Source organism: Callorhinus ursinus, unplaced genomic scaffold (genome assembly GCF_003265705.2).
Source record: "Callorhinus ursinus isolate GAN/ISIS: 27379988/994484 unplaced genomic scaffold, GSC_fseal_2.0 scaffold79, whole genome shotgun sequence".
In the NCBI taxonomy this organism is placed as follows: Eukaryota; Metazoa; Chordata; class Mammalia; order Carnivora; family Otariidae; genus Callorhinus; species Callorhinus ursinus.
This window is the reverse complement of record NW_027397141.1, coordinates 4,643,496-4,667,744: the sequence shown is the minus strand read 5'-3', so window position 1 is coordinate 4,667,744 and position 24,249 is coordinate 4,643,496. Positions and strand designations below refer to the sequence as shown.

Sequence of the window (24,249 nt, the reverse complement as noted above, 5' to 3'; positions counted from 1 at the left end):
CCAGGGGACACGTGTCTGTGGGGTGGGGTGAGGGAGAAAGGGGTGGTGAAGAACGGCCCGAGGCTTGCAGTTTTGATGCCTGGTGACAGGACAGGAAGAGAGGTGGTGAGCAGTTTGGGGGTAGCCAGTAAATCCTGTGTTGGGTGACTGTGTGCAGCTTTCTAGAAGCAATTAGTTTGGGCTGAAGGTAAAAATTTGAGGCTAATTATGGTTATTAAAAATATGACACTAATTTGCCTTATTATAGCACTTACTTTTGACCAAGGTTTTTTGAATACACTGTTTCCCTAGCTGCTCCCTCTCGTTTGTCATACACATCAAATACGGAGGAAAGGAACTTGTTCCTTATAGTTGATAAATGTAGGAGTTAGGACAAGGGGACATTGCCATTTTATAACCATCATAGTACAGACGGGTTTAGGCACAATCATCAACAGATGTTCCGTCTTGGGGGAAAGTCTGGGGAGGAAGACAGAGTGGGAGTGACTGATATGGGGCTCAGAGAGAGCAGCTGAGGTGGGGATAGAGAACGACAGGGTTCACCTCAAAGAACGCCGGGATGCTCAGCACTGAGAGATGCCAGGAGCCACGAGCATCTGGTGAGGCTGAGAGCAGGGGCCTTGTTGAGTCTTTGCAAGAAGCAGGGATGCCTGCCGTTGTCTGCTCTGCCTCTGGAGATATGAGCACAGGAGACTCTGGCTGTGGGCACAGCAGGGGCGGCTGGAGTGGGGGGGGAGGGGCCAGGGCTCCTCCTGGTTCCATGCCTAAAAAGTCACAGTTTCTCTAGGCAGATTTCCATGGAGACCAGACTGCCCCAAAGACCACATGCCCGGACATGGGGAGTCCAACAAAACTGGATTAATCAGAGCATGCAGAGCTTCCAGTCAATTTCCAGTACTTTGTCTTCCAGACACTGGAGGGATGTTCCCAACACGAAAATGAGAAATAAAAAAACAAAATAGGGGACCTTGAAGAGACAGAGATGTTGAAAGGATCAGAGGAAAATGTCAAGTGAACTCTAAGTAACAACCGTGGAGAGACAAAAGAAGATGTTTTGTCTACACAATAAGAAGGGTGTTCTGGTAAAACGAATGATTACTGATAATAGTCCTTGAAAACTAAAACTGAAATAAATTGAATTAAGGGGCTGAGGATAAAACCAAGAAACATCCCAAAAGTGAGCCAGAAATAGAGAGATGGGCAGCAGAAGAGAAAATAAAAGGAAACTAGAGACGCAATATTGGGTCTGGGACATCTAACTAGTAGGGTTTCTAGAAAGTGGAAGGGGACAGAATTTTCAGAGTCTCTAAAATGAAAGAATCCATCAGAATAAACTCAAAGAGACACATATGGAAGCATGTCATCACAAAATGTCAGAATATCAGTAGTAAAGAGGAGGGCTTTCCAAAAAGTTTCTGGAAAGAAACACCCACATGCCCATACCCATGGTCACAGAGGGGTCACAGGGTTCTTTAGAGAAGGTGTTGGCTGAAGCAGAGGGCTGGCCATGCTCACCCTGCCACAGTCTCGAGCTGTCACTCCTGCCCAGACAGGACACCATTTCCCAGGACTCTTGGCACTGAGGTGTGGCCCTCTGATGAGCTCTTGCCAATGCAGCACCACAGATGTTCCAATTTTAGGCCAATGTCTCTATGAAGCAGGTGTGCCTTCTGTGCTCTCCCCCCCATCCCTGGCTGGACCCAGATTGTCACAGAGCCTAATGGACAGGGGAGCCACAGGTGAGTGGGGCTGGTCTAGAGTCATCCACACATGGGAACAGGAGCAGGGATTACGCTTTGAGGGTGTTGGGGCCTTTATACATTTAGGGTCTATTTGTTACAGCATCTCATATAACCCTAACTTATGATGAGGACCAATGCCTTTAACATCCTGAGGGAAGGCTATTTCCATCCTAGAATCTTATACCAAACTTTCTATCAGGAGTGATGGTAGGAGATGCCTGCATGGCTCAGTCGGTTAAGTGTCTGCCTTCTGCTCAGGTCATTATCCCAGGGTTTTGGGGTTGAGTCCTGCATTGGGCTCCCTGCTCAGTGGAGAGCCTGCTTCTCTCTCTGCCTCTGCTCCCCCGCTTGTGCTCTCCTTCTCTCCAACAAATACATAAATAAAGTCTTTTAAAAAAAGAGTGATGGGAGAATAGAAGGATTTTTAGCACAGAGACCCAAAAAAAACCCAAAACAAAAGAAAAAAGTCCCAAGGGAACAAAAACCTCCCCTGCACCTGTCCTTGGGAAGCCACTGCGGGATGTGCTTCATCACGTGTAAACCAAGACTCAGAAAACCATGGCATCCAGGAAAATTCTTTTCAACACGGGAGACCAGCAAAGGGAGCCCCATAGACATCAGTTCTGTGGGCCCAGAGAGTGCACCATGGGCCATCCAGATGGGAGCAGGAAGATGGAGGACCGCAGAAAGGGTGTGTGGGGGGGGGCGGTGGGGGGCTGAAAGATTATTTGAAGTTTTTGAGTATTGAGAATTTATTCCTCAGCATTTGATGACTGATGGAATATTTGAAAAAAAATAGCTACAAATATATAGAAAACTCAAGCAATACGAAAACAAGGTAATATTAACTCTTACAAGAAATTGTAAGAGAAAGGAGATATAATTACAATTTGACTCAACAATAAATGGTTTTGCAGAGTCACTCTAACTGGTTATTGATTTAATAAACACTGATTATATCTATGTTGAGAAGAAATGGTAAATGAGCATAGTATCCTGAGAAATGGAGGTCAAGACCAGGAGAAACTGCCAAAAGGGCTGAGCGTGGCTGCCTCGGAATTGGGCTTTGCTGCAGGGAGAGGCCACTGCTTTTCATCAAAGTGTTTTGGTACAATTTGATTTTTTGAAAATGTACTTTTATCACTGATAAAAACTAAAAGTAACTAAAGAATTGTCGGATGGAGAGATAACTAGACTGGAGAGAAGCATAATCAACTGTGTAGGCTCCCGAGAAAGCCGGTGGCCTAACGGCTCAGCGGAGTCAGCCAAGCCCGGCCGCCGGCAGGAGCCTAGCAACCCTGGTGACACAGATGGGCTTCCCTAGCCACCCTCACCTGCCCAGTGCCCGCAGAGGAGAGTGCGCATTGTCCCTTCCAGAAGGCTTTTGCCAGACGAGTGTGCACATGAAGCTGAGGGTCCCGATGGCTCTCGCCCTTCCTCAGACTTCCCTCCCTGCTCTTTCTACTGGTGCCCCCATGGCGCGTTTCAGAAGTGTGGGCAGCACTGAGACCGGAGCAAAGATACTGAAGACCCCCCCCCCCATGGAGAATAAACAAGTGCCAACATCCTGTCTCTGCCCACCCCGCGCACCACCCGGCCACCCCCACCCTGGAGTCACTGTGTCCTTCCCACCCCGTTTCTGTATTTTTAGCACTAGGAAGGCACCTATAACCCATATATTCTATTGTTACCTTTTTATAAATTTATGGAAATTGTATTGACCTGTAATTACCACTCTGCTTCTCTTTTCACTTAAAATCATGGTTTCTAAAAAATATGGTATAAACTTTAAACATAAAGAAAAATGAGAAAAATAGTATAATGAACCCCCATGTAGTTTCACTCAAAACCAACTCGTGGCCACTCTGGTTTCAACTCTGCCCCCACCCACTGCCCCTCCCTCATCTGAGATAATAGCAAAGCAAACCAAGCAAATCTTTTTCAGCCTTAAACATTTTAATATATGTCTCCACAATATAGGGAACCTTTTAAAAGTACATCCTAGTGATACCATAATCACAGCAAGTACAACAGTTCTTTGACTAGGTATTCGGGCACCGCCTACGTTTCTTCTACTGTTCCCTCCCCTCTCTCTTTCTCTTCCTCCTTTGCTTGTTTGACTTAGGACCCAAGTAAAAAGGTCCATAAATTGCACTTACTTGATATATCTCTTGCATCTCTCTCTTTTTTTTAAAGCTTTATTTATTTATTTTAGAGTGAGAGAGAGAGAGCAGGGGGAGGGGCAGAGGGAAGAGAGCATCTCAAGCAGACTCCTGGCTGAGCACGGAGCCTGCTGACACTGGGCTCGATCTCATGACCCTGAGATCACGACCTGAGCCAAAATCAAGAGCCAGATGCTTAACCGACTGAGCCACCAGGCGCCCCTGCATCTCTCTTTTTGTTTAAATTTATTTTAATTTAATTTTATTATTATTATTTTTAAGATTTTATTTATTCATTTGAGACAGAGAGATACAGAGGGAGAGCATGAGCAGGGGAGAGGCAGAGGGAGAGGGAGAAGCAGGCTCCCCGCTGAGCCAGGAGCCAGACTTGGGGCTCGATCCCAGGACCCTGGGACCATGACCCGAGCCAAAGGCAGACACGTAACAACTGAGCCACCCAGGCGCCCTGACCCCTGCATCTCTTTTAATTATAGTTTCTCCCTCCATTTCCCCCTTGCAATGTGTTATAAGGAAACCAGATAATTTGTCCTGTGGAAGTTCTCAGTCTGGATTTTGCTGACAGAACGCCTGGCACCACCTGTAAACTGATAGTTAGAAATTCAGGTTTGATTTTTTCCTTGGCAAGACTATCCCTTAGGTGGTGCTGTGATATTTTATCACAAGGTACACATGTCTGCTTGTCTCTGTTTTTATGAAAAATTGAGACATTCTAAGTCCATCATTCATTCTACGTTTATTTGCTGGAATAATTCTATGAAGACAAGCTTCATTTTGGCAGCGTATGTACTGGGCTCTCTTTAGGAGTTGGTTCTTAGCCCCTTTCAAAGGTGGCCAATAAGGTGTTCCTATTTAACATCATCAGGAAAGCAAAGATTCAAATCTATTTGATGTGTTTCAGTCCACCACCATTGATATTCAACATACCCCATCTGTGGCCCTGTGAGATGATTGGCTTTTCCAGCAGTGCTAATAGCCTTGACAGCTTCCTTGTTTTCTGGAGTGACAAGGTGACATGGGGTTATCTGTATATATTCTATCTCAACTTGGAATCTGCCATTTCTACAAGTGAGCCTGGTTCTTCCAACGGGAAATGGTGTTTAGAGACCACAGTCTGGGAGCCAGGAGTTTCGTTTACAACCAGTTTGTTCTTTCAAGGCCTTTGCCATAGACAGAGCTCACCTGGTCCTTCCAGCTTTGGTTCAGAACCCCATTCCCTTTAGCTAGGCTTAGGGGCCTTACCTTTGCATTTCCCTCCTCCCGAGCTAAAATTCCCAGTTCTCAATGACATCAACATGATTACTCATTTGCTTTATTCCACCCTAAACACACACATAGTCCATAAGAATAAAACTGACATTTCGTGGACATCTGTCTTAGCGGCATATTTATGGATCTGTCTCCACAGGCAAGGGAAACAGAAGCAAAAATAAACTATTGGGACTACACCAAAATGAAAAGCTTCTGCACAGTGAAGGAAACCACCAACAAAAAGAAAAGGCAACCTACCAAATGGGAGAGGATATCTGCAAATGACAAATACATTAAGGGTTAATATCCAAAATGTATAAAGAACTTGTATAACTCAATACTGAAAAACAATCTGATTAAAAAATGGGCAGAGATGGGGCGCCTGGGTGGCTCAGTTGTTAAGCATTTGCCTTCGGTTCAAGTCATGATCTCAGGTCCTGGGATCGAGCCCCGCATCGGGCTCCCTCCTCTGCGTGAAGCCTGCTTCTCCCTCTGCCACTCCCACTCCCCCTGCTTGTGTTCCCTCTTTTGCTGTTTCTCTCTCTGTGTCCAATCAATCAATCAATCAATCAATCTAAAGAAAAAAAACAGGCAGAGAATCTGAATAGACACTTTCCTGAAGAAGACATCTAGATGGCCAACAGACACATGAAAAGAGACTCAACATTCCTCATCATCAGGGAAATGCAAATCAAAACCAGTGAGATATCACCTCATACCAGAATGGCTAGAATCAAACAGACAAGAAATAACAAGTGTTGGTGAGGTTGTGGAGCAAAAGGAACCCTCATGCACTGTTGGTGGGAATGCAAACTAGTGCAGTAATTCTGGAAAACAGTATAGAGTTTCCTCAAAAAAAAAATAAAAATAGAAATACCATATGATCCAGTAATTCCACTCCAGGGTTTTTACCCAAAGAAAATTAATGAAGACACTAATTTGAAAAGACACATGCACCCCTATGTTTATTGCAGCATTATTTACAATAGCAGGGATGTAGAAGCAGCCCAAGTGTCCACTGATACATGAATGGATGAAGAAGAGATGGTGTATACACGTAGTGGAATAGTACTCAGCCATAAAAAAGAAAGATCTGCCATTTGTGACAACATGGATGGACCTAGAGGGTACAATGCTAAGTGAAATACGTCAGAGAAAGATAAACAGCATACAGTTTCACTTATATGTGGAATTTTTAAAGCAAAACGAACGAACAAACAAAAAACAGACTCATAAATACAGAGAACAGACTGGTGGTTGCCAGAAGGGAGAGGGGTGGGGGATGGGCGAAACAGGCGAAGGGCATTAAGGGGTACAAACTTCCAGGTATAAAATAAGTCCGGGAGATGAAAATGACAGCATAGGGAATGCAGTCGGTAATACTGCAATAACCTTGCACGGTGACAGACGGCGACTACACTTACCATAGTGAGCCCTGAGTAATGTACAGAATTACCGAACCACATGTTGTACACCAGAGGTTAATACAGCCTATTGTATGTCAGCTCTACTTCAACAATAAAGAAGAAATACATTAGCTGAAAAGATAAACACAACTGAAGTAGGTCCTCTCAATATGGCTATGAAGGCAATTGCATCTACACTTAGGTCCACTTTATTTTCAATATTTTGGAATGCTTCTTAAGTTTAATTTGTTTTACAACATGTGAAATATTTATCTGGCTCCAGAGTCAAATCTCTCAAACAACTGCTTCTTCTAAGAGGTCTGGGCTCTACCCTGTCATTTTTACCCTGTTCCCTGTTGACAATCTAATTTTACCGTCACTCCTTTAACTTCTGAAAATAAAGGATACACAATATGTATGTGTCAAATGTTGATATGTATGTGTATATAGATATACTGTCATCCCCTCTTTTTTAGAGAAATGTAGCATATTTACACATTTTTCTTCACATTCCTTTTCTACTTCATAACGCGCTCTAGACATAATTCTGCAGTGGCATATAGAGAGGTTTCTTGTTCCTTTTTGTACCTGCACAGTATGTCATTGTGCGAAAGCATCCTAACTTTATTCACCCAGCTTGCTTTTGATGGATATTTGGGTTAGCTCCAATTTTGCTGTTACAAATACTGCTGCAATTAGTATCTTTTGCAATTTCTTTTCAGATCTTTGCCAGTGTGCCTTTGGAACGGGTACTGCGGGTTAAAGGCTAAATGCATGTGCAGTTTCATTGGGAATTGCTAGATCCCCCCGTGGGGCTGTGCCTGCTCCATGCCCACCAGTACTGTGGGCAGTGCCTCTTTCCCCAGAGCACTGCCAAAAATTGGGGGGATTTTTGCCAACCTGCTAGTTGAGAAATGGTATTATGGTGCAAGTTTAGTTTGCATTTTTTTGTTGTAAGTGAAGTGGACCAACTTTTTATAGGTTAAGAGCTATTTGCAATTCTTTTTCTGTGAACTTTTGTTCATCTTGCCCATCTTTATGTGGAGTGGTTTGCATTTTTCTTTTTCTTTTTAGAAGTTCTTTATATATAAGGGTATTAATCCTTTGTGATATAAGTTGCAATTATTTTTCCCAATTATATTTGTTTTTGCATTGATTCTTCTGGGTTCTTTAGATATTTAACCATTTCATCCACAAATAGAAAAAAAAAAACAATACCTATTTCATTGCATTTTCATGCATAATGGGGTTGTCTTGTCTGCTTGCTAATACCTGCAACACAATTTAAACGGGTATGTACAAGATAGTAGGCACCCTTGTCCTATTTCTAACTTTATAGGGAATACCTTTAGTGTTTCCCTATTAATTAAGTACTGTCTTAGGACTGAGACATTTATATTTTATTATGTTGGGGAACTATCAGTAACAATGTCTATTTTATTAAGGTCATTTTAATTTTGCTTTTAGCATCAGTGGGTGTTTAGGCTCTGAGATAGACTGCCCTGTTAAGATGCCGGGCTGAGGACAAGGTGCTCCATTCTAGAGATGCTTTGGGCACAGCACGCTCCTGAAAATCCTTTTTCTCCCTTCGGAATGTTCCCAAGGATTCTCAGCCAAACAGTAAGAAACCAAGTAACTCTAAAGAGTTAACTCCCCTTACCCTTAATATGGAAGAAGAATTTGTTTTAAGCCAAGTTTTAGTGCCAGCTGGTGAGACTGGAGTTGGTTCCTGCAGCTGCCTCCAGGCAGGGCGGTGTGGCCCCATGCCCTCCTCTCCCTTCTGCTGCAGGCCCGCATGGCCCCTCACTCACGGCGATGCCAGCTCCCTGCACCTTCCGGTCCTGACCTCGCCCCTCCCCTCCCCTCATTTCTCCTCCCCCCCTCCCCTCTCCGCCCCCCCCCCCCCCCCCTCTCCTCTCCTCTCCCTTCCCCTCCCCTCCTCCAAACCCCTGCTAAGATTGCTGGCATCCAGCCTGGAATGGCCCCTCTGGCTCCAGTTGCGCCATCCCACACCCATAGTTCTCTCCTGTTCAGCTTTCTTAGTTGACTGTATCTGAGACTTGCTCCCTGTCTTCACATCCTTCCCTCCCAGGGAAGACATATGGCCCTCCCTTTAACACCTGACACTGGGGTCACGGGTTCCCCCGGCCCATGTCTCAGCTGCTGGCCATGCCGTATTGGGGTGTTTCAGCACTCCCCTCTTAGACCCCGCAGCCATGTGCTTCTGAGACATCTCGGAGGGGTGTGCATCAAGCCAAAGTAATTTCATGCTCCACCACCGCACTGGGTCCCACGCCAAATGCCAGTCTTCCCTCTTCAGCAGCCCCTCACTTCATACAATGACTATTCCAAACCTTCCTTATCGCAGAGTTTCTTAGGCACAGAGCCTCGTTATTCACTTACATTGGGGGTGTTTATCAACCATCTACCGCTTCCCAGAGACAATTCTAGTCCCTGGGACACACACATGAACAACAAAACCCTCATGACATATACATTCTTATCTGTTCTTCAAAGAGGCAATACCAGTTGATTTTGAACTTATTACCATAAGCGCTCTTTCAATTTTTCACTGCTATCAACTCTTTGCTAAGCATGACTCACTAGGTGCTCTAGGTGCTGAGGATGTCCTAGCAGCACGATGCGGCCACCACCTCCCCCCCATGGGGGAAACAAACCAGACAAGATAAATATGTTACATCAATCATGTGGTGACATGAGATAGCAGAATGAGGAACTAGAGAGCAATGGGGGTGTGCTTCCTAAAAGAGGGCACAGAGGAGACTGTAGGAAGTCCAGAGGTCTGAGGAAGTGAGGGTGAGCCCTGGGACCGCCGGGCTCCCAAGGAGGACAGCAGGTGCAGGGCCCAGGTACCAGAGCAGCCTTGCAGTAAGTGTGACCTCCCTGAGGCCACTGCATCACCACAACCCAGGCATGCAGAATCCCGGGAGGAGTAGAAAGGCTCACCTGGATCTTGTATCCTGCAGAAACCTGGGGTCCCCTCCCTGGGGAGATGCCTTCAGAGCAACACAGAGCAACACCCCCTTCCCAGAGTACTCCTTTCTTAGAGCATTTCTCAACCTCGAGGAACACAGACATGGAGAGATAGCACCAGCTGAGCATCGTGCGGTCGGGTGGCACCCTGACATCTCAGGGGCATAAGACCACCACGGCAGACCATTTCAAAAGCACAAGGTGACCTTTCCAAATGATATGCACATTTGCATCAAATAATGGAAATAATAGCATATGTCCTAACGGACATCCCACCGGAATATGCTGTTTTGATAGGGGAGAGGGTCCCTCAGATTTCTGTGTCTTAAGATACTTTCAAGTCATTTAGGAAAAATTCGGTACTTTATAAACGTGCCGTAATTCAGAGTCCTAAAATGTGGCACTGGAAAACCACAGTCCATTTTTATTGTATGACAACATATATGACCAAACTTTTAAGGAAATGAAGTTTCAACCATTCCATCTCTGAAAATAAAATCAGCTTTTGGTTTCCAGGGAAAGCCCTGGCGCCCACAGGGGCTGCTCTGGCGCCCGCTCTGAGCCATCTGGGCTGACCTTCCCCTTTCCTACCTTTCTCCGGTGGTCCTGGTAGGCTTTCTCCCAGGTGCCTGGCAGGCACTCGCTGCCACAGGGAAGAGTTGGCCTGGGGGCTCTCCGCATTTCAAACAGCAAAACCAGCTGCTCCCTTCCAGGAAGGGAGCCACCAGGGTACGATCTGCAGAGGGTTGTGTTTGCTGGATCAGCTGACAGTTGTCATGGCAGCCAAGCCAGGGAGAAAAGACAGGGCAAGAGATCATAACGTAGGAGAATGGAAGATCTTTCTGCTCTAAAGGGTATTTTCTCCGCAGATCTCAGTAGCTTACTGATGCCATTTGGAGGCCCACTGCCCACCTCCCCCATACTCACGGGAAAGGGCAGAGCTTCTTCCCCAGATGACTCCCCCTTTCCCAGTCTTCCCTTCTTTTCTTGCTTCCTCCTTCCCCAACCGCCCTTCCTCTCTCTCATATTCTCCTCCCTCACCCCTGCTGCCTCCTGGCCTTATCCCCTTTCTCTCCTGTCTTTGAATAACTTACAACAATTTGGGCAACTCCAAATATTTGCAGCTTAGGTGGCAGGTCTTCGTCTTTTTTTTTCAATTGGCTTGAGGATTAGGTACAGAAAATTTTCGTCATTTTAAGCCGTTCCTCTCTCTGTGGCAAGGGACAGTGGTGCCAGAGTATCTATTGGGCTGTTCATCTTCGTCAAAATCATAGGTATAATTTTAGAGATGACGTGATTAGAGGAATAGCAATATAATTGTCATTTAAGATTGCTAGTCGTCATGACATCATCATACCCATCACAGAAACGTTGTAGTGCAGAATTAGTGATTAGTGGCTCATTGTTGAGCTGTGTGTCAGTAAACAGAACACAACAGAAAAGGGGCATTTTATGAAGAATTGTGTTGTACATATGAGCATGATTCAGTGGCTATTAGTCTAAAAGAGAATTAATTAAGCCTACATTGAATCAGACTTTGGAAAAATAAGATGTGAATAAAATCAGAATATGACTTTCTCCTGTCTGGCTTTAGGTGGCTGAGGTAGGCTGCACTTAGCTGGTTCCAATGCTCTAAGTTTGGCAGAAAACTTTGCAGGCTGGTAAAATTGTTGATGTACTAACAGTTAAAAAGTTGGGTTTTTCAAAACAAATTTATTTTAGTTCACAAGTAATAACTTTAGAAAATTATGCATATACAGTAGAAGATAGATGTAAAAATTATTGCCTGAAAAATGCAGCTGGTACTCTAAGACATGAGGCCTCAGGAAGATCCCTTAGCCTATAAAATCTACATGGCATATTCCTCTGAATATATAAAGAAAGAAATTAAATAATAATAATAAATAAATAATTTTCTTTACCCAGTTACCATCATTGGTCAAGCCCAATATTCAATAGATGCTCAGGGAAACTCTGCCATTAATGAAATAATGGTATTGATGATAATGATTGAGTCTCCAACTGATGCTCCGAGATTTTTTTGTTCAGACTGTGGGGCTGGTTCTATATGATTCTTGTCTTTCTCTTTTCCTGAAGCCTGTCTGCCACACACACTGAGAAATTCCTAACAATGCTCAACATCACTGCCAATCAACCAAGGAATGGAGGCATCGTTCTGTCCAAACTGCTCATGCTTATGATAGACCATGGATGGAGGGCAAAGTAGAAGCTGGACAGAATAAATGATATTTAAAGGTTCTTTGGTTTTTTTGTTTGTTTGTTTTTTGGGTTTTTTTTTTTTTTTTTTAGCAATGTGGGTACTCATAGCAGTTATGATACACACATTGTTATTGACGCACCTTATAAATAAGTGATCTCAAGTTGGGATTCTACCGGTGCTCTTCCCACTCATTCATGCTTACTCTTTTTTTTAAAAAAAGATTTTATTTAATTATTTGACAGAGAGAGCATAAGCAGGGGAGTGGCAGGCAGAGGGAGAGAGAGAGCAGACTCCCCATTGAGCAGGAAGCCCGTGATGCGGGACTCCATCCCAGGATCCTGGGATCACGAACTGAGTGGAAGGCAGACGCTTCAACTGAACCACCCAGGTGCCCCCGTTTATGTTTACTCTTAACTGACTAACATTTGCTATCTAATTAACATTTGTTATCTAATCTGACTTGATGGTGGGGTCCCACAGCAGAGGATCTGGAAAAACTAGACATACCCCATGCTAAACCAGAAAGATTGCTGTCAGCTGCATGGTACACACGCCAATCCAGTCTCAAACTAAGTTTGGTTCCTAACATATTCTTTTTCTTTCTTTCTTTCTTTTTCTTTCAGAGGGAGAGAGGGGGGGGGGGGGGGGGGGGGGGGGGGCAGGGACAGAGGGAAAGAGAGAATCCTGAAGCAGACTCCCCACGGAGCATGGAGCTGATCCCTGAGGTCATGACCTGAGCCAAAATCAAGAGTCGGACACTCAACCAACTGAGCCACCCAGGATCCCGGTTTCTTAACATATTCTTAACAAGATCAGACCAGAAAAATCAGTTAACCAGTAACTCCTTGCAATCTATCCTGAGGAAATAATCTGAAACATTGACAAGGATTTATACACAACAAAGAATTCCTCATAAAAGTAGAAAATTGGGAAGTCTGGAGTTTAATTAATAGTGTCAATGTCAGTTTCTACTAATGTTCTTTTTCTGTTCTGAGATCCAGTCCATGACATCACTTTCTATTTTGTGAATTTTTAAGTAGAGAATTTTTTTATGTTGACCTAGGTTTTTTTTTTTTTTAAAGATTTTATTTATTTATTTGAGAGAGAGCACGAGAGGGAAGAGGGTCAGAGGGAGAAGCAGACCCCCTGCTGAGCAGGGAGCCCGATGCGGGACTCAATCCCGGAACTCCAGGATCATGACCTGAGCCGAAGGCAGTCGCTTAACCAACTGAGCCACCCAGGCGCCCTGACCTAGGTTTGAATACTTAATATTACACAGTTTCTACTTATACTTTGCACAAAGTGAAGAGCAAAGCCTATTTTGATTTGATTATTCAGATAATACCTGTATGCTCAGCTCCAGCCTTAATCAGTAATTGGATCAGTATTGACTTGAATATTGTGTTTATTAGAAATGCCTTGTAATGGTGACTCCCTGAATACGTGAAAGCTATTAGTACAATTGATTCTTACACTGTATATATTTGTCAAGTAAGATATGTTAATTAAACCCTTAATATTCATAATTCTTTGTATGTGTCTTGTGATGATAACCTGAAGTGCAAGCTTTGGTCATGTTCCTCTGCCCTCCACCAGAGCAGTGAGATCAGAACAAAGCAACAGGCCTCATTCTCATTCTACAGTACAGAGTAGTTTTAAAAACAATCTCAAATTACTTCAGATTAATTCAGCTTTTGGAGGGCAAATATTGATTCACAGAGAAATGAATGTGTCCAGAGCCCTCTGTTGAGTGTGGGTCACTGGAGACACCTAACCAAAGAACCAGGATACCTACTTTCAGGAAGGTGGCCTGGGCTATTTTCCTCCCGGTGAAAAAACAGAAAATCCTGGATATTGTCTTAGTAATAAACCTTCTCCCCAAAGTAGCTGCAAAGTTACTACACAGCAGGGAACAAAATGGAGGAAAGTTCCTGCAGCCCAAATTCACATTGCTTAGGCAGCCAAAACACCCTCAAATAGTGAAATTGGCTAGTAGTCTTGGGCTGACCCAAGGTGCCAAGAAAAAATGATGCCCTCGATGCTCCCAAAGTCCTCAAACTCTCCCAGTGTCTCCTGGGCACGAGCGTCTTGCAAAGTGAATAGCGCATGACTAGAATGAACAGAGAAACCTTAGAACAGATTCCCAGAAACAACAGACACTGAAGTCATGGGACACAGATCATAGGAAAGCTACACTTACTATGTTTTAAGGGGGGGGGGGGAAGAGAAAAACTGGAAATATCTACAGGGTACAGAAACCACAAAAGTTCTCAGTACAGGAGGAATATTTACAAAATTTGCAAAATTGGACCAGATGCTGAGCTGTAAAAAGGTCTCCACAAGTTTCAAAGGGCAGCATTCACACAGATAATGTTGGCAGTAGGATGGAGCTAGGAATTAACAACAGAAGATAACCAGGAATCCCCTATATTTGGAAATTAAGCAGTGCAATGCTAAGGCAGGGGCCGGGACAGGGATGTCTCTGTGACCTTCAGGAGGTGCTTTCAGGATGAACTGGACACATTTGTTGGGTGTTGTGATCACCATTCAGTAACCCTAGAGCCAACTGTGGCCTTACTTACGCAATGTCAGTCCTGAGAAGATTCACTGAGGGTTATTAATCCTGCTCCGGGGATGCTCTCAGGGAATCCGACCAGAGAGGAAATGACGAATGTCACTGCTGGTGGAGAGCTGCAGCCTCCATGTCCACAGAGGCGGAGGCCACACACGTACTCACAAGACGGCAGGCTGTTAGTGTGCGTGAATGGAAAGATGATAAACCCAAGAAAGCAGAAACAAGACAGCTCCTCTTCCAATATGTAACAGTCAGGAATGTTCACACAGCCTAGAGCACTTTTGGAAAAGCTGACTTGTTATAGGTGGGAACGAAGTGACTTTTAACTTTTTAAGAATGGATTTTATTATATTTGTGTGGTTAATTTTTTTGAAAACAATTTTTATTTATTTATGTATTTGACAGAGAGCACACAAGCAGGGGGAGAGTCGGAGGGAGAAGCAGGCTTCTCGCGGAGCAGGGAGCCCGATGCGGGGCTCGATCCCAGGACCCCGGGATCATGACCTGAGCCGAAGGCAGACGCTCAACCATCTGAGCCACCCAGGCGCCCTCTGTGGTTAATTTTGTAAAAACCGATTGGATGTGCATGTCAGGCCTTGACCACACCGTTCTCAGCTCACCACCTCCTCCCTGGTGCCGCTCTTACCCACGGAACTTAGAGAACTCACAGGAGGGCAACTCCGTCCCCACCTCCTGAGCCAGCTTCTCCTGTGAGGTGAACAAGCCGCTGGTTGGTGTGTTGCTGGGTTCTCACACTCTCTGGGCATGTGGCTTCACCAGCCCCACGCTGTTGTCATGGTGTTTCACTGTACGGCGTCTGCAGTGAGGGGGCCACAGATCAAGAAAATACTAAATACTGGGAACTGTTCAGGGCCACGAAGTGTTCCTGGCACGAACGTCTGGAAAGGGTCTTACGGAGCCTTCTTTTGCCTTCCTCCCTCATCCACACCAGGCTGAGTGGAGAGCTGATTTAAATTTTCAACCTGCTTTTGCTCAGAGAGCCAGGCAAAGCTGACCCCTTGGGGCCGTCCTGCGGGGTTCTCAGCTCCCGGTGTGGGGAAAGCGAGGGCACAGGGCCTGCGTGATCAGGCTGACGCAGAGCTTGGCGGGCGTTGGGGGTGGGTGGGTCTTGTATGCACAGACTCTCGTGTTTGCAAGGGCACCCTGTCCGCCCATGCTCTCCACCCCAATGTATTGTTTACCTAGCAGCTATTTTTTGTCACTTGCTATGGGTCCTCAAGTCTGTCATCTGCAGGGGAGTCACTCCCTGGGGGTGAGGGTGCCGAGAAATGGGTGTTGGCCAGAACAGAAGAGTCAGCAGGCAGCCCAACCCCTGGAAGAGAGCCGCTTTCCACCGCCTGCCAGAAGGCTGCTGGGAGCGCCTGATGGCTCTGGTATGGTTGCCACAGTCCCCACGTCCCTGAAGTCTGGGCTCTGCAGAGGCACAAACTAAACAGGGTGCGCGAAGCTCTGAGCCCAGGAGAAACCCTCCAGAGGCCCCAAGCACTTCCGGAGCCCTGGGGTGGAGCAAAAAGGCCCCTAGGCTCTCTCCCCCATTCCTTGCTGCCATTTTATTTTATTTAAGAAGTATTTCTTCATTTGAGAGAGAGAGAGAGTGGGGGGGTGGGGCGGAGGAACAGAGGGAGAGAGAGAATCCTGAAACAGACCCCTGCTGAGCGAGGAGCTGAGCCCATGACCCTGAGATCCTGACCTAAGTCCAAACCACCTACTGAGCCACCCAGGCACCCCTCTTGGCTGCCATTTTAATGCAGATGCAACAGTAAAATAATTAAACAATTTCCTCCAACATAGTAATGAGGAAGCAGTTCATGTATTTTTGGTAACAGATCCTTCCTTTCAAGAGAAAGGAGAAAATGCAACTGAAAAACAAAGCTCACCCTCTCCTCCAATTTCGAAGGAAGATGGCTTGTGAGACTGGAGCCCTCACCCACGCAGCAAGGGATGCCTTGACCTTCTGCTGGGGCATGGTCCATGTGGGGTGCTGCCCTCTGGCGTGTGTGTTCAGGTGACCAGAAGGAGGCTGAGAACGGGGGCTTCATCGCTCGGTGACGGTGGAAACTTGCCTCGGGCACAGCTCATCATGGAGAATGGTGACCTCCAGCAGGTATTTTGGGTGGAAAGCAATCTGTTGGTGATAGGGTTTTGGAATATAGGTGAGGTTCAGGGGGTGAGGTCTGGAGCCGACGACCAAGAAGGAATTCCTGAGACGTCTTTGGTGCAAATAGGTGGTTAAGCATGGGGACAGGACCCGTGGGCAGAAAGCGCTGGGGTTGTGAAGGGTGGCTGATTATATACTTGGGAGTTGGGGGGGTAAGGAAAAGGGAGGTTCCAAAGGATTTTTTTATGTTAAAAAAGACTCACAGGATACCGGAGGCCTTGCCATTGTCAAGTTAAGGTTGTTTTTCCCTCTAGCAAGGCATTAACATGAAGACAGTTGGGGGCTTCCTGGAGAAACATTACACTCTGCCCACTTCAAGGATCTGTCAATGCGCTGCAGGTTATAAGGGCATTTAATGGTCTCTACATTCCCTTCTGGAAGCTTGGTTATTGATAGAAATGCTTTGTTCTTGTAGATCGGTAAAACTTCTGTAAACTGAGGGAGACTCAAGTCTTGCAGGATTATAATCTCTATAAATTATTTTTTTTTCCTTTAGGGCAGCCAGGAGTGCCTGAGGAATGTCAGGTATCTCCCATGGGGGGGTGGGGTGTCAGCTTCTGCCTGTCCTCAGCTGGCCTTCCGCTCCCTCATCATTGGGAGTTATGCTTCCTTGGGTGGGACATGTGTGAGATTCTTCCAGGAAGCTCCCAACTATCTTCATGGTAATGCCTTGCTAGAGGGAGAAACAACCTTAACTTGACAATTAGCAAGGCCTCCAGTATCCTGTGAGTCTTCCTTAACATATTAAAATCCTTTTGAAACCTCCCTTTTCCTTACCTCCCCCAACCCTATAATATATAGTCAGTCACCCCTCACAACCTCAGCTCTCTCTGCCCACGGGTCCTGTTCCCATGCTTTAATAAAGCCACCATTTTGCACCAGAGACGTCTCAAGAATTCTTCTTGGTGGTCGGCTCTGGACTCCACCCCACCCTCACCTATATTCCAAAACTCCATCACTCTCCACCCCTTCCCACATTTTAATAAGATTGCCAATTGCCCAATTGGAAGAATTTCAAGCAAAGCAACTAGAAAAATGGGCTAATTCAGGGTTTGTTAACCTCAGCACTGTTGACATTTTGGGCTAAACGAACCGTTCTCTGTCCTGTCATTGTCACCCCTCCCTCCCAGAGTGACAACCAAAAATGTCCCCAGCTGGAAGCCCCTGATGGTCTATCAGTGAAACTTCAGGTGTGATAAATAACTAGGTTACTTTGGAGGAGGTTTTTTCTTTTCTTTTTTAAAGATTTTATTTATTTATTGACAAAGACACAGTGAGAGAGGGAACACAAGCAGGCGGAGTGGCAGAGGGAGAAGCAGGCTTCCCGCTGAGCAGGGAGCCCGATGCAGGGTTTGATCCCAGGACCCTGGGACCATGACCTGAGCCGAAGGCAGACGCTTAACGACTGAGCCACCCAGGCGCCCCAGGGGAGGTTTTTTCTTAGAAAGTTAGCCTCATGGAATCAGAGCAGCTGATTCCCTTTTGTGTGAAGCAAGGGAAGGTGCTCTAAGTTGGTTCCAGGCTGGCAGGGAGGGCAGGTGGGCCTGTAGCCATGGGAAAGGCAGCTAGAATGAGAAGCGGGTCTACTCTTGGCAAGTCCGGGCATTTGAAGGGGGCACAGGGATGGGCTGGCTGAGGGAAGGTGGAGGCATGTGGTTTGAGTGTAGCTCCTCCCCATACCTGCCCAGTAAAGTTAAAGCTCAGTAAAGTTACTAATCTCTCAAAACCAAGCTGCAGATGGGTTTCCTCATGGGGAGTTGTAGCGTGTGCCAAACTGAGGAAGCATTTATGGACGCAGCACAGAAGAGAGGCCTAGGAGATGGGAAGATTGGGAACTCACAGAAGCCAGGGAGAGGGTAACAAGTCGTACCAACGGTACTTTTGGAAATTTGGGTCAAGTTCACCAAAACTGACAAGAAAGACAAATCAAGGACCCAAATAACAAATCATTTTCTTATTGGCACTTAGCACCCTTTCTGTCAGTAGGGCTGTGCGGGAACAAAGTGTGTGCTGAGGAGTGCACCCCGGTGGAAATGAAGAGCTCTGGTCCACCTGGTACGGCAAGCGGCAGGAGTCTGAAACATGGCGAATCCCAGTCGCCATCTTGATGCTGTCACTCACCTCGGCACTTTGGTGCCCTTGTCAGTGAGACACAGGGATGCAGCCCCTGAGGCTTGCTTTGAGAGGCAAATAGGACCAGAGGAGAAGACTTTGAAACAAAGATGCCCCCGAGTCTTGGGATTGGAGAAGGGAGGAACTGGGTGCTGTCTGTCCTGACCCTCCTCGATTCACAGATTTCCATACATGAATAACTCAGGGATGGGGCATCCGGATTTCCAGTGGATGCATATTTAACTTAGGGCAACTTGAATTCATTGAGAAACTAACTGATATGATATGAAATTTACCTTTTCTTTCTTTTTTTTAAGATTTAATTTATTTGAGAGAGAGAGAGAATGAGAGACAGACAGCACGAGAGGGAAAAGGGTCAGGGGGGAAGCAGACTCCCCGCTGAGCGGGGAGCCCGATGCGGGACTCGATCCCGGGACTCCAGGATCATGACCTGAGCCGAAGGCAGTCGCTTAACCAACTGAGCCACCCAGGCGCCCTGAAATTTACATTTTCATGATCTTTACCATTTGATTCGAATTCTGCCAGTTTAAGTCATGCTGAGGAAACTGACATCCTTTTGCACATGACAGCTATAGGCTGCTCCCCTCCCCCTTCACCCCTTCCTTAGGCTCCACCTCTTCACCTTCTTTTTTTTTTTAAGATTTTTTATTTATTCATTTGAGAGAGAGAGAGAGAGCAAGCAAGAGCATGAGCAGGGGGGAGGGGCAGAGGGAGAAGCAGGCAACCTGCTGATCAGGGAGCCGGATGCAGGACTCAATCCTATGACCCTGGGATCATGACCTGAGCTGAAAGCAGACCCTTCACCGGCTGAGGCACCCAGGTGCCCTCTTCACCTTCTTTAATTGTTCTTTATACCATAAATGAGCATCACTTGGAACAATAACTGACAAGGGGCAGTGGAGACAGGAAGGAGAGGGGACCCATGTGGATCAGAATCTGGTGGGTGGAGTTCAGACGGCACACCCACCCCTCCCCCGAGGATGATCATGGACCTGCTTAGTCAAGTGTCCCCCACCCCCTTCCCCAACACAGACAACTGGAGTTCACCTCTGCCAGTGTGGAGGGAGCGTTTCAGCCAGTGGGAGTGGTTGGTGGTCAGAATGATGTGGAAACAGGGGAAAAGTAGTCCGTAAGCATGCACAGGGTTAGAGTGTTAGTCCAAGCCCAGTTTCTTAACTTCTGTTCTTATGCTTTCCCCAAATCTGTGGAGAGATCTCATCATCTCTGCTCTCTTTCCATTACATTCTTATTACAAATGGGTGTTACAGACACCTTCTGAGGTGTCTGCCCAGCTCCCACGACCCCCTAGACCTCCCCCTGGCTGCCATGTTCTTACCATACAATGCCCCCAACCCTGCCGCTGGCCTGGGCCCCAGTTGAGTGGATCGATAAAATGATCCTTTTAGAAACTTAAATTGGTATTTAGGTTCAAGTAGTCTGTCTCAGCATGTGCCGGCATCAAGACACCCACAAAACCTTGGGAGTCAAGGGGTCTGTCCTCCATCGCATGGACTCAGAAGCCAGGAGAAACAACTTATAATGAAGATCGAGATGTGAAGAGCAGAGGAAGCGGCCACCAGGGCACTGGTTTAGACCCGCAAGAAGCCAGGATCATCTGATAAATTCCTCTTCAGTCTTGAGCCATCTGCAGTGGACAGAGGCTAGCCTGGAGAATCTAGACTGTAAGATAAAGCAATTCCTTTACTTACTGCTTTACTTCTTGTTGGTATTTGTTCTCCCAGGAAAATATGGAGGTGACTATATTCTTCAATAGAAAAACCTGCAGGTTTCTAATTGACTGGTTTCTTTTCTTTTTAAGATTTTATTTATTTATTTGTCAGAGAGAGGGAGAGAGAGAGAGCACAAGCAGGGGGAGCGGCAGGCAGAGGGAGAAGCAGACTCTCCGCTGAGCAGAGCCTGATGCGGGACTCCATCCCAGGACCCTGGGATCATGACCTGAGCCAAAGGCAGACACTTCACTGACTGAGCCACCCAGGCGCCCCTGGTTGACTGGTTTCTTTACGTTATTTTACCCCCAGAAAAACCAAGAACCGATGTGGTTTTGGAATATAGGTGAGGTTCAGTAGAGTGAGGTCCGGAGCTGACGGCCAAGAAAGAATTCTTGAGACGTCTTTGGTGCACAATGGTGGTTTTTTAAAGCAAGGGGACGGGACCTGTGGGCAGAAAGAGCTACTGCACTGGGGTTGTGAGGGGTGGCTGATTATATACTATGGGGTTGGGGGAGGTAAGGAAAAGGGAGGTTCCAAAGGATTTTTTTATGTTAAAGAAGACTCACAGGATACTGGAGGCCTTGCCATTGTCAAGTTAAGGTTGTTTTCCCTCTAGCAAGGCATTACCATGAAGATAGTTGAGAGCTTCCTGGAAGAATTTCACACATGTCCCACCCAGGAGTGGGGGGGGCGGGGGAGGGGGGGTTGCAGGGTGTCAGCTTGCGCTTTTTCCTCAGCCAGCCTTCTGCTCCGTCATCAAGAACTATTTGCAAGATCTTTAGGTTCATGTTGCCACAAATAATTTTTAAACTGCTTTGAACTCCCTAACATGAAAGTGTTCTGCTTGCCCTGGATGACTGGACAATCACTGAGTCATTAAAATCTTGAAATCATGTTGAGTCCCTCCCATAGAAACCCAGTTATATTGGTTTAAATGATTTGATTAAAACTGGGACCCTAGTCTCCCTCCTTGGACCTGCCGGTTGTCACTTCGGGGACTCTTAAGCTTCTCCCAGGACAAACCTGAGTTTTAAGTGAGAAGAGTGTTCTGTAGCCATCTTATCCTTGGGCCAGCAACACTCTTGGGTTGCTTACTTTTTTAAAAATAGAAGTGGTTGTTGTCAAGATGGTGCCCAGATCCAGTATGTAATAATACTAACCATTCCAACCTTACAAGGAAGGCCCAGATGGTGTGTAGACAGAGCCGACTCCCAGGTGTTCAGATTCTTGGTCCAGGGATGTTCCCCTCTGCTTTGACCTTTGTGGTTTTTTTGTTTTGTTTTGTTTTAAATATTTTATTTATTTATTTGACAGAGAGAGAGATAGCGAGAGCAGGAACACAAGCAGGGGGAGTGCGAGAGGGAGAAGCAGGCTTCCCGCAGAGCAGGGACCCTGATGCGGGGCTCGATCCCAGGACCCTGGGATCATGACCTGAGCTGAAGGCAGATGCTTAACGACGGAGCCACCCAGGCGCCCCTGACCTTTGTGTTTGTAATATGTTGGTGACGCACCCAAGGTGTTTCCACGATGAGAATTCACTTTCCTTTATCGACATCACCATAAATGACTGGTTTCAAGGACATAAAAGTTAGAAGTGTTAAAAAACAAAATTCAGCTTAATGAATTTGAAGATCTAATTGGCTTTATTCAGTGACTCATGAATCGGGCAGCTACTGTCCAGCAGATGGAAAGGAAATCCGGGGAACTGTATGATATGGAAGTCTGTTATAGGCAGAAACAAATGGGACAAAGAAGTTATTAGAGAAAGAAAAGAAAAGATAGTTTTGAGCAAGGTCACTTTCCTTTGGGGAATGGTAGGGGTCTTCAGGCAGCCTCACAGGTGGAAATTCCAGATGGGTGGGTTCAAGGTCACTTTCCAGGGAGAGGTTGGAACCATATCTAAATCTTGGTTTGCTGGTGCCTGGGTGGCTCAGTCAGTAAAGCGTCCAACTTTTGATTTCAGCCCAGGTCCTGATCTCAGGGTTATGGGATTGAGCCCCATGTCGGGCTCCACACTCCGTGGAAGTCCGCTGGAGATTCACCCGCTCTCTACCTCTGCCCCTCCTCCCATTCATGCACACACTCTCTCTTTCTCTCTCCCTCTCAAATAAATAAACAAATCTTTAAAAAAAACCAATCTTGGTTTGCTGTCAGTGGGCCACGTGACTCCATTTTGGACCTGCTATTTCGTTGTTAACAATTCCTCCCTTTTAACCACTCTCAGTCTGACTGAGGATGTGGTCAGAAGTCACTTGCGCCACTCGCAGCTCCAGCTCTGTGGCCCTCAGCATCACTGACCTCCTGGGACTTTCACACTCAGGCTCACACTTTTAAGTTGGCTGTTCATTTCATTCTTTTTCTGACCTTCCAGTCTCAGGGAGGTCATTTGCTTGGTGGTTAGCAGCTGTGAACATGCATTTCAAGGTTTTGAGAGAATACAACATGCCAGGGCATGTATCCTGTTACGGCACAGGATACTCCCCAACATCTGGAGTGCACCCCAGAATCATGGTTCCCAAGACCCAAACCAATGAAAATTTTAAAAGTCAAAGAAAGATCCCGTGAAAGGGGTCACCTTTCCGATGGCCTGCTCAGTGATTTTGGGTAATGGAGTTTGCACTTCCCCAGAAGTGTTCGTCCAGGTGCAGCAGGTGGTGTTGGCTGCAGCTCAGATACCTCCTTGTTCAGCTGAAAGGTAGTCATGCCCTATTCTCATATCAAGAACTACCTGGATCAGAGAGTCTAAGGGTCTTGGCGGGGCAAGGGTGGGGAGCAGCTATTGCCTTAGCAGCGGAGTCTGTAATACTTTCAAGAGCTAAGGAGAAGTTCCTCATAGCTTTGTTTGCATTCACTCCCAACGAGGGAAGTAGGAACCTGCCAAAGGAGTGAATCTTGAACTGTGAAAGCCTCCTTGAAGGTCCTTTTGAGGCACCGTCAACCCGAGGCATTGCTGGGGTATGCACCAGCCACGTAGGTGTTCATTGGTCCAAGGAGAACGATAATCATCACAGACAAAGATAAATCCTGTTGGGGCATAGACCACTCCTGTGGAGGTGGGGCTGTTAATGGACAGATTAGAGTTTCTAATGACAAATCCAGCAATCTGAAAAGTCCTTAGCAATAGCAGGGAGAGGTGGGTGATGGCATTATCCTTCCAGCCCAGTGCTAGACTAAAGGAAAGAAAGAAAAGAAGGAAGGGTTTCATGTTCAGTTTAAGGGGGAAGTCTTGATCCAGTGTCTGGGGCAGAAATAGTCTATGTCGATGTCGGGTTGCCTCTCTTCGCTCCCAATTTGGCTCTGAGGCCTCCAGCAGCTGTGTGGGACCAGGAGTCACGCAGTGTCTTCCTCAGCCATGAGACACATACCCAAGGCTTGCTGCCTGTGTTGGGGTCAGGAACCAGTGAAAAGACATGGTACAGCCCCTTCCAAGGGGGTTCAAGGGCAGTCTTCGTTTTCAGTAACTCCACATCAGAAAAATGGGAGAAAAATGGAAATGTTAGCTTGTAGTTTTGGACTCACACCCAGTCTAGTTCACAGGTTATCCAACAAAGCCTCAAAGATAATCAATTTTCTCTCTATAATTATGCTCACAGTTAAATCACAGTTAAACTAATTTATTCGTATTAAACTTGTCCTGATTATTTACATTAGTGCACTAAGAATGGTGATTGATTATAAAGCTTTTTTTAAGACTTTTTAAGACTGGGCGCCTGGGTGGCTCAGTTGGTTGGGCGACTGCCTTCGGCTCAGGTCATGATCCTGGAGTCCCAGGATTGAGTCCCACATCGGGCTCCCTGCTCGGCGGGGAGTCTGCTTCTCCCTCTGACCTTTCCCCCTC

At 46.2% G+C, this 24,249-nt stretch overlaps 1 protein-coding gene across 1 annotated transcript in view; it reads right to left on the bottom strand.

Moving 5' to 3' along the window:
• The window catches only part of CFAP97D2 (CFAP97 domain containing 2), a 41,183-nt gene extending 26,632 nt beyond the window's left edge, over positions 1-14,551 (bottom strand). The window contains exons 1-2 of the mRNA XM_025874774.2: positions 14,377-14,551; positions 10,165-10,337 (exon numbers count right to left, since the gene is read on the bottom strand). Of these exons, the coding sequence (XP_025730559.2) occupies positions 10,165-10,254 (90 nt within the window). The 5' untranslated portion in view covers positions 10,255-10,337; positions 14,377-14,551. The remainder of the gene's footprint in view (positions 1-10,164; positions 10,338-14,376) is intronic.
• Positions 14,552-24,249: the final 9,698 nt, after the last annotated feature.